This window comes from Centruroides sculpturatus, unplaced genomic scaffold, assembly GCF_000671375.1.
Source record: "Centruroides sculpturatus isolate CEXI.00-Female unplaced genomic scaffold, Cexi_2.0 scaffold3279, whole genome shotgun sequence".
In the NCBI taxonomy this organism is placed as follows: domain Eukaryota; kingdom Metazoa; phylum Arthropoda; class Arachnida; order Scorpiones; family Buthidae; genus Centruroides; species Centruroides sculpturatus.
Genome location: NW_019387373.1, coordinates 1 through 11,509, shown reverse-complemented (window position 1 = coordinate 11,509; position 11,509 = coordinate 1). Strand labels below are relative to the sequence as shown.

The following is an 11,509-nucleotide window of genomic DNA, read 5'->3' as shown; positions in this document are numbered from 1 at the left end:
GGGTAGGCAAGTTCTTCTTGATCTCTACAACCATTTTTATAATGATTCCATTTACCCAAAATCTTGGAAATTAGCGAAAATTCTTATGATTTATAAAAAGGGAAACCGATCAGAACCTAACAATTACCGCCCAACATAACAATAATAACAATTGCTTTATTATCTGTAATTAGGAAGTGTTTTACTGCAATACTCACTACTCGTTTTCAAAACTGGATCTCTGAGCAGGATTTAAATTCGAAATTCCAATATGCATTCTCCAAATCAAAAGGTACTGAGTTGTCAATATTCCTACTGACTTTAATTATTCAAATATACCTTCACAAAAAACGTAGAAAAATATTCTCGGCATTCATCGATATATCTAAAGCTTTTGACTCCGTGCATGTTCCTACTTTGATATATAAATTAAAAAAGAAAGGAGCTGGATCTAAATTCTGCAATTCAATTGAAAATTTATTTTTATCATATACAGTTAATATAGTTCATAATAATCACATATTTCCGAATTTAAAAATACATCGTGGAATACTCCAAGGAGAACCTTTATCGCCTCAATTATTTAATTTTTACATAAGAGAGATTGATGATTTATATACAAATGAAAATGAAGGAATTCTTATAAATGGCCGTACTTATCATTATATTTTATATGCAGACGATCTTGTTTTGTTAGCCCCAACTCGGATTATTCTACAACGTAAAATTAATGCACTTAATGATTATTTAAAATCTATTTTTTTATCTATAAATATTGACAAATCAAAAATTCTTATATTTAGAAATAATGTGAAAATATCTAATCAAGAAAAAAAGTTTTATCTAAATAATAAACCGATTGAAGTAGTAAATCAAATAAAATATTTGGGAATATACTTTAACTGGAACGGCCAATTTCAATACCATTTAAATTATCTTACTAGTAAAATTAATCAACTTATAAATAATGTTATTTATTTATCATCTAAGCTAAGGATTTCCAACCTAAAAATTCATTTGAAANTTAGATCAGAGACTAATAGATTCCAACTTTTTCCATTTTTTTTGAAACGTTTATTCAAATTTTATCTTCGCATATTAAATACTGATGACGATAATATTAAATTTCTATTTCAATTAATAAGCAACCAAAATGGAAGCCTATCAACTAAAAATGTTTCGTGGTATCAAAAATTCGTTAAAATAATACAATCTTATGGAATTTCTACTTTATTACTCAATTCAACCGAAGACAACTGTAAACACGCATACTCCTTAATGATGAATTCTGCTTTATCTCAATCTGTTATCAAGGATCAAGATTCCATTTTAAATTCGACATATCACTATTGGTATCAAAATATGTTACATTTTCCATCAAGTTCGAATATTATTACAACAAATACTAATTTAAATATTAAGCGCACGCTGATTCAGATACGTCTTAATTACAATTCGTTACTGATTGGCAATGTATATATTGATTTTTCCAAGAAATGCTACTGGTGCAAGTCTGAATCTTTTAATATTTACCATATTCTTATTGAGTGTCCAAAGATTGAAGAAGCGCAATGTAAATTTAAATTAAAAGAAATTTTTGATTTAAGTCAAGAAGAAAATTTCAGAACTAATCTAGAAAAAATTCCGTTATGTAAAATGTATAATATTCATAACTTTTTTGTTCATATTTTAAAAATTTTGAAATATGATGTTGTAAATTGAATGATTAATATGTTATGTTTATCAAAAATTATGTAACCAAATATTTAAAAAATGTTTAAATAAGTATTAATTATCTTTTTGTAAATCTCTAATGCTAACCCCCTGTAACAAGATTTTTTCTTACTACAATAAAGCATTTGTATATATATAATTCATTTAATTAAAATGCATTTTGATTAAATGATTGATTGTTATACAGTCTTTTTCAGTTGATCATTGATCAAATTTATTAAAAATAATGTTCTTTAAAAATGTTCTTTTAAATTAAAGTAAATTTTAGTGTGTTTTAACACACTAAAATTTACTTTCCTTTTTACAGTTTCTTTTAGTGTATATTGTGATATTCAGCTTAATTTAACACTTTTTAATGTTTTTGAAAAACTTAATTTTGCATCACAAGAATTTAATGATTCTGCTTATTGATTATAGTTTGAGAACACTATATTGTATAATTTTTTTTACCATATATAAGATAGATTTAAAGTTTTCTCTCAAAAGCATTGCCTGTTTAAATATTAATAGTAAAAATACATTATTGAAACAATTTATTTCAGAAGCTAACACTGGAAAGTTAGATAATTGTTTATAAAATGTACATTTATTTTCTTTATAGCCAAAGAAACGACCTAAGCCATCTGAATGGAAGAAATTGGAAGAATCTGCAATATATAAAGGAAATAATACTCTTCGAGAATACCAGTTGGAAGGTGTAAATTGGCTAACATTTTGTTGGTATAATGGGTATGTATTGATTTTTATTAATAAATATTTAAAATGCAAATATTTAAATTATGAATGAGAACATATGGAAAAATGTTTTTCCATATTGCTGAGTTTAGATGACTTTTTAAACTTATTGAATCTAAGCTGGAACTACCATATAACAGAAAATTCACACCTTTCTCATACTTTTCAGCAGTAACTGTTTAATAAACAAATGTTTTCCGCCACTTTCAGGAGCCTGTGTCAGATTCTTATACAAAATTGAACATCTATAGTGAGTTTGATGTTTGGATTTCTGATTATCTTTGACATCATTATTTTTGAAAAAATTAATATTTTGTATATTTATGTAAATATTAATACAGTTATAACAAAATAAATGAATAAATAAGAACAAACATTATTATTATTACTATGTTGGGTTTAGTGGGTTGTACTCGGTTGACACTGGTGGCTGTGTGCTATGCCGGACCAGAGTCAAGGCATAGCAACCAAAACAAAACAGAAATTAAAAAACTGTGTCAGTGTGTGTGTGTCTGTATTTAGGAATTTCGTAACAATATGACATGTATTTAATATAGTGGCCTTCTGTAGTGTAATGTATGTATTTCTATTCAATTGTAATATTTCTAGGATTTCGTGTAGTGTGTGGGGTACACCTGTAAAGGAGAGAAAGACAGGTACAATAAGCATCCTTTCCATCTTCCACAGATGCCTTATTTCTTGGGCAAGTTCCATGTACTTGCTGATTTTTTCAGTACAAGTGTTTTGTATATTGTGAGTGTTTGGAACAGATATGTCTATCATGTATGTGATTTTATTGTGTTTGTCAATGAATGTGATGTCTGGTCTGTTGTGGTAAATTGTTTTATCTGTGATTATGGCTCTGTCGTAATACATTTTGTGCGTGTTATTTTCCAATACTGTCTGTGGAATATACTTGTAGTATGGTTCGTGGATGTCTGCCAATTTGTGTTTCTTTGCAAGCTCTTGGTGTATTATATTTGCTACTTGATTGTGTCTATGTAAGTAATCTGTCTGTGCCAAGAGCTTGCAACCAGAAGTGATGTGTTGTATAGTTTCTGGCATGATGTGACATTTTCTGCATGTGTCATTTGTGAGTGTTGTATCTTTGAGTATGTGTTTTCTGTAGTTTTTAGTATTTATGACCTGATCCTGTATGGCAATCATGAATCCTTCCGTCTCCCCAAAGAGGCATCCCCGATCTAACCAGCTGTTTGACGCAGTTTTGTCAACAAAATCCTGGGCCAGGTCGTAAGGATGCCTGCCATGGAGAGCCTTTTGAGCCCATGATTGCTTAATGTTGTCTATGCTTTTTATATGTTGTGTCATGTCTGTATGTTGTGAGTGTAAGTTTAATGGTGTGTTATTTGAGTCTGCTAGAGTTACTGCTTTATGTAACTGTGATGTTTCTTGTTTCTTGTAGAAAAACTCTCGCAGTGACTGTATTTGTTTGTAGTGAAGGTTAACTATGTCAATCAGGCCACGTCCGCCTTCTTTACGTGGAAGGGTTAATCTTTCTGTGGCGGATTTAGGATGATGTTGTTTATGCTTAGTAAGTGTTGTTCTTGTTTTCCTTTGGAGTTGCTCGAGATCTGTGTGAGTCCAATGTATAACTCCAAAAGAGTATGTGAGTACTGGGATGACATATGTGTTTATTGCTTTAACTGTGTGTTTTGCATTTAACTGTGTTCTAAGTATAGCGTTTAACCTACTTTGGTATTCTTTAATTAATCGTTGCTTTATTTGTGTATGTTCTGTTAGTTTGGCCTGTTGGAATCCTAAGTACTTGTAGAACTCGCCCTCTTCCATGGATTCAATAACGTCTTCTTCCATGGATTCAATAACGTCTTTATTATTATTATTATTATTATTATAGATATTTTCAATATGTTTGTTTGTGTTTATTAGTTTATTTTATTATAACTGTATTAATGTAATAGTACTATGTAATAATAGATCAATTGATTCCAAAGGAATTCTATATGTTAATGTTCTGTACTGTACTTAAAATGCCTAATAAAAGTAGCTGAAAAAATAATTTATTGCATCAAAAAAGGGTTTAGATAACAATAGATTTAAAATTGTTTTATTTATTTTGTAGGCAACTTAATTTATATCTAGAAAAGTCAATAGATGTGATAGGTTTCTAGGTCACAAGTTAAACAATTAAGTATAGTTTGTTGACTCTATTAATAATTTAAGTTGTTTAGATATTAAAACTCGTTGTTTTATCCAGATCAGTCAAAATAAAATATTATTTTAATATTTGAAGTCTGAACAATGAAGATAATTATTATTACTAACAAAAAGAGGATAAAAAAAAATCACCTTAATTGTCAGATTTGAATTTTTATGAACAAGTGTTAAAACTTTCAGTTAATGTTAAACTGGTATCAATAATACTTAATCAGATGATAATTCATTTTTAGTTATTAATAATCAATATAATAAATAAAAATTTATTATATTGATTATTAATAACTAAAACAATCAATTACACTCAAGCATTAATAAATCAGTATTATGACTTTTTAAAATAAAGCAATAATTTCCCATTAGTAATAGAAATTTAGATTGTATTGAGATTAAGATTGCAAGAAATATATAATGATATGTATAAATAATAAATAAAATTTAGGTAATTTTTATTTTATTTTTTTTAAAGTTTTACAATGTAATTTATATATATTACTGACTTGGTTGAAATTATCACTGAAGTACTAAATAATTTTAGATGATCAAAACAATTCATGCAGTAATGCCTTCCTAGGAGTTCATAAATGAAACAAAAATTATGTTAAATCAAATTTTATTGAAAGTTTTAAAATGGCTACATCTTCAAAATATGCAGAGTATAGACTACATTGAATTGAACTACTTTGAAAGTGGTACACTGTAAAGCTCACTTTGCAATGGTTAAATTAAAAATTTAAATGCAAAAAATTTACTTAAAATACAATTTTAAGTTTATAATGGATGTAATCTGAAACATCTGAATCATATAAAATTTTAATTAACAAATTTTTAACTGCAATATCAATAAAAAGAAATAACAAATTTTATTATTATTATTTCAGGCAAAATTGTATATTAGCTGATGAAATGGGTTTGGGAAAAACAATCCAGTCTATTGCATTCTTGAATGAAGTATCAGATTATGGAATTACTAGTCCATTTCTAGTAATAGCACCACTTTCTACCATTGGGAACTGGCAGAGAGAGTTTGAGACCTGGACTGATTTAAATGCAATTACATATCATGGAAGGTTAGTACATTTTTATATTTTACAGATATCCATATTTTAAAATTTTAAGTATTGCATTAGAATATCTTTTTATGCTAATGTTTTGTTATTTAATATGTTGTAGATTAAATAATTTCATATCTACAGTGCAATCAAAATTATAAACTGAATGCAAAATATAGTTTTAGAATCCAAAATGTTATTTTATAACAGCATGTGTATTTTGAATACAACTTAAAAATAAACATTTTTATTAATGCACTTTTTTTGTTAACCATAAGACATAATTAGCACAAGTAATTCCATTTACCTTTACAGTCAAAAAATATAAATTCAGTACAGTTGGTAAAATAAAGAAAAGCAATACAAACACTTTTTTCTCAGAAATATTTTAATAAGAAGTAAAACTACCTTTGTTTAGGATAACATCAAAGGTTCACTTTGGCATTGAATCTGTCAAGCTCAATAAAAGATCTTTTGATATGGATTCCCATGCCATTTTTACTTTGTATTATTTGCCACAGATCATCATTGTTTTGATACTGAATGTCATTCTTGTATACATTGCAGACTAGATAACTCCATAGATTTTCAGTGAATTGAATCCGACTTCTGGCTATTTCAGAAGGATAGCACCATTCTTTGTAGACCACTGGCATGTATGTTGCATGAGATACATGCATGGGTGCATTATCCTGTTGGAAAAAGTAACATTTAATGGAGAGAAGCATCCATTCTCAAGAACTTCCACAAGAAATTGTGACAGTAGTGCACTCTTGATAATTCAGGCTAATTATTATATGGGGTTGTTTGGATTCGTGAAAAGTTTATATTAACAGTGTAATAATGTGTAAAGAAAAAGAAGTTAGAAAATAAATATATATTTTTGAAATTTTTTATTTTATATTCAGTGCATAATTTTGTTTTTAAAGTTTGTAGACATATTAATTTAATAAATATTTTTAAAATTTATCTATAATTTTTTTTTGGTTGGAATATTTTATAGAACAAATAAAGAGTGCACTGTATAATGTGAATTAAATTATATTTTTCATGCTGAATACATTGTTGAAATTTAATGATGTTATTAAAATTAAATTTATTGTAAAATATAATAAAAAATAATTTTGTTGAAATGTTGAAATTAAGTATATAATGTATTATTTCAGCTCTGCAAGTCGTAATATGATTCAAGAATATGAAATGTATTATAAAAATGAAAAGGTAATGTTATTTTAAACTTTGTAACTTATTAATTATATCTTGCATTTCTATATATTAATACAATAGAGTTTCAGGTTTGATTATAAATAAGCATATACAGTAATACCCCGAACTTACGTGATAGGTGGGACCGAGCTATAACCATGTAAGTCAGGGTGTAATTTCGCAATTTGTGTAAAATCCAAGTTGGATGTATGTAAGCTAATAAATGTTCTTATTAATCTTATCTCTTCTTTTGATTCATTCATGGTTACAAGAAATCACCACATAGTCTCTCAAGTCTTCGTAGATATAACAAACACAGAAATAAATAACACAAAATAAATTGTATGCGTGATACTTCCAAACATGTAAGCTGAACAATAGTGTGGGGGGAGTAAGTAACCAAGAGTTGCGTGGCACTGAAACAAAAGATGAATCGACGAGATTTGAAAATTGCGTAACTCCGGGTTTGTGTAAGTCGAGGTATTACTGTATAATATGTATCTTTGAAATATTTTCTCTAAATATTAAGTGTTATTACTTTAATATTTCTGCAAGTTCAAAAGAAAATTTTGAACGTTATTTCTGGAATTTTCTACAATTTATATTTAATTTAATGATTAAAATATCAGTATAGCAAATACTAATAAAAAGTTGTATTGTAAAACAGCTGATAATGATTCATCTTATTTTGCATTTTTGTCTATTGGAAGAATTGTAAACTGCTATTTATGAAGGAAGTTTATTATGCTATGTTTATAGAAAACTAGAATGAGCTATTTCTGTTGATTTCAGTGCTATATATATATATATATACTGAGTGGCCAAAAAATTAGAGACACCTCTTATTTGAAAGTAAATCAGTCCAACAGTGATGTAGTGATGTAACAATGCAGAGTTGCTTATATAAGGTATGCTCAGCTTCAGACGACATAGTTATCATAGAAGTTAATATCAAAATGGATAAGACAAAAGATTTAAGTGACTTTGAATGAGGGATGATCATCGATGCAAGAAGAGCTGGTTTCAGTATCTCTGAAACAATGATTCTTTTAGGATTTTCTTGTCCAACAGTATCTCAAGTGTTCAGATAGTGGCAGTTGAGAAAAAAACTTAAAGCGATAAGGACAATTCCAGTTGAAAAAGACTGGTGAACAAGAGATGAAAGACAATTAGCATGCATAGTCTGCAGCAACAGAAGGGCAACAACACAACAAATTACAGTTGAATTCAATGCAGGTGCATCACAAAGCATATCCAATGCACAACAAAACACACTACAAAGAATGGGCTTTAGCAGCAGGAGACCATCAAGAGTGTCTTTGGTATCACAGAAAAATAGGAAAAGGCACCTGTTGTTGGCCCAGGAATGACAAAATTGGACACTTTAGGACCGGAAAAATAGCTTGGTCCAATGAGTCTCATTTTCTGCTTCATCATGCAGATTGCAGGATCAGAATATGGCACAAACAGCACAAATTCATGGACCCCCTCCTGCCAAATGACAATTCTTCAGGCTGGTTGCGGTGGAATTATGGTATGGGGAATGTTTTCCTGGAGTACATTAGGTCCCTTGATATTTATGGACACATCTCTGAATAGAACAGCTTACCTCAGCATCATTGCCAATCACGTACACTTGTTTATGGCTGTAATGTTCCCTGATGGAGATGGTCACTTTCAGCAGGGCAATGCACCTTGTCACCATGCTCAATTGGTCTCAAATTCGTTTGAGGAACATCAATCATAGTTTAACCTGCTTTCATGGCCAGCTCGGTCCCGACCTCAATTCTATGGAGCATTTGTGGGACGAAGTCAAAAGATCACTTCAAAGCTTGGAAACGCCACCATCCAATCTGATCTAACTTAGAGCTGCCATTATGTTAGCATGGGCCAACATTCCTCAGCAATGATATCAGCAACTTGAGTCCATACTAAGAAGAATATCGGCTGTGATCAGAGCTAAAGGTGGACCAACTCGTTATTAGAGGGTGTGTCTACTTTTTTGGCCACTCAGTGTATAACAATTTGAAATATCTTGAATTGAAAGTGGTAAAATGTTAAACTTCATAGAATATATTACTGAAATGTTAAAAAAATTTTAAAATAAAGTGTAAAATTAGTGAGTTAAAAGTTTTTTAAGTCAAATTTTTGTTTTGTAGGGGGAGAGAATATTGGAAGTATATAAGTTTCAAGTAATGATAACAACATTTGAAATTGTACTTAGTGACTGTTTAGAGTTGAGAGAGATACCTTGGCGTTGTGTTATTATTGATGAAGCACATCGCTTGAAGAATAGAAATTGTAAACTGTTAGAAGGCTTAAGATTATTAAATACGGTAAATAAAATTATTAATATATTTTATTATTGAGCATTTTTAATGAAATTTTTTTATTTCAGTTATTTTTACTTATAAATGCTATTATTATTTATTAATTTAAAATGATTTATTGTCATTTCAGTTTAACATCTGTTAAAATAAATATAGTATAGCTGAATGTATTCTGTGAAGTACAGAATATACTCTGCTAAACTATGAAAATAATTTTATATGGATCTTTTTCTTATATTAATTCTGAAAAAGTTTGAACATTATAGTGAATATGTCGTATTAGAAGATTTATTTTTATTGAATATTTATTATATAGACAATATAACATATCATTTTAAATTGGTTTGAAAGCATGGATAAATCATACTTGTGCATTATTTAATTTATTATTATTGTATACAGCATAAATAGTTTTTCTGTTAAGTTACACATTAATTGGAAAAGATTTGTAATGTTTTAACTTTTAGATATATTTAATTGTTAATAAAAAAACAAAGACAATGTAGCTGACAGATTTCATATCTTACTTTTCCTACTTTCATAATTGTTTGTTTGCTGGAAGTAATTCTGGAATCTACTGAACCAATTTTTAAAATTCTTTCACTATTGGAAAGCTTATTCCTTCCAGATAAACATAGACTATATACTATTTTCATATTAAAAAAGATTAAAAGTATCCTGCTTTTTAAGTAATTGTTCTACTTTTTGTCACCAAGTGATGATACAAGAACATTGCACCTAGTTATGCAAAAAGCTACCAACCCTCAATGTACTTAAACAGAGTAAGTTGTAGTTAGTTTTTCATTTTCAAAAAACACAGCTTTGCTTCTTTGAGGAAATTTACAGTTATTTTTCTATACAGTAATTTCAAACAATGTTTTCAACTTGAACCAATACTAATTTTTCTTTTTAAATAAATTGTATAAAATTTGGGGATTGGTAGTATCCTGCATATTGAGAAATCAATCTAAAACATTTGAACTGACAATATTAGCATACTTAACCTATTCAATGTTGAAATTTTTATTTGTTGCCTGTGATGCCATGTTGAATTTTTGTCAATGTTAAGACTAATTTTTTTTTTAATAATAATCGTGTTTACTGTATCATAAAAAATTATTTTTTTATGTTTCACAAACAAAATATATATATTGAATAATATAAAAATGAAAAAATTTTTATTTTAAAAGTTCATTTTAATATAAAAATTGTGATGCAAAGCGACATCTAGTATCAAAAACGTTGCAATGTAAACACGGAAATATTCAGGGTCAACGTAGGGCAGGTTAAACAAAATTTATTTTTAGGTTTCAGAAAGGATGTGGGATAAATAAAAAAAGCAGTAATACATTAATCATCATTTTTATCAATTTCAAATTTTAAAAAAAGCACAGAACAAAAACAAATAGAAAAAACAAAACAGTGTTGGATTATACAATTATTTAAAGATATGATGCTTTATATAGCTTTAAAAATTGATTGCTTGCTTTTCACTGTAATATGTTATAAAGCTTTTAAATTGATATTGCAATTAACATTTTTCATGATAGTTTGTATTTTTTTTTTTTTAATTATTACATATTCAGTAATTGTAAATGTTTATGAAAAAAGAAGGTTTTAACCTATCCAGGATTATTATTCTAGTAACTAGTGAACAACAGTCTATTTGGTAGGAAAGTTTCATATTAAAAAAATAAGTAAAATTGAAGTATATAATAAATCAACTCTTATCTTTTCTTTCCTTGTTAATGAGAAGATATTTTATCATATAAATATATTGTTGACTGCTTTTGTCCTGATATTTTATCAACGTTCTTTCTCTAAACGATGATTTTTGTTATATTTAATTTGTCATACTTATCCTGATTTTCCTTAGAAAGTTCTACTTTTTAAGTTTTGGAATGCAGTAGGAACACTAACTGGATTAACTACAAAAATTTAAATTATTTCAAAAGAATACTGATAAATGCCACTAACACAATCATTATATTATTGTATTATTACTTATAATTATAATAAAATAATGATTTTTTAGGAACATCGTGTACTCTTAACTGGAACACCATTACAAAATAATGTTGAAGAACTGTTCAGCTTGTTAAATTTTCTTGAACCTAATAGATTTGTATCTACAGAAGCCTTTTTGGAAGAATTTGGTGAATTAAAAACCGAAGGACAAGTAGAAAAACTCAAAGCTGTGAGTCTAAAACTTTTCTCTGTTTGTCTTTCAGTGTTATTTATATTTGTATATTTATTTAAAATATTGACTAAGTAACT

At 28.0% G+C, this 11,509-nt stretch overlaps 1 protein-coding gene across 1 annotated transcript; it reads left to right on the top strand.

Annotated features, from left to right (window-relative positions):
* Window positions 1-2,288: 2,288 nt before the first annotated feature.
* On the top strand, window positions 2,289-11,450 carry LOC111616387 (chromodomain-helicase-DNA-binding protein 8-like; the record flags this gene model as incomplete). Its single annotated transcript, XM_023357802.1, has 5 exons — window positions 2,289-2,442; window positions 5,526-5,714; window positions 6,863-6,917; window positions 9,062-9,238; window positions 11,268-11,450. Coding segments are annotated over exons 2-5 (579 nt in total), but the record flags the coding sequence as incomplete, so codon positions are not given.
* Window positions 11,451-11,509: the final 59 nt, after the last annotated feature.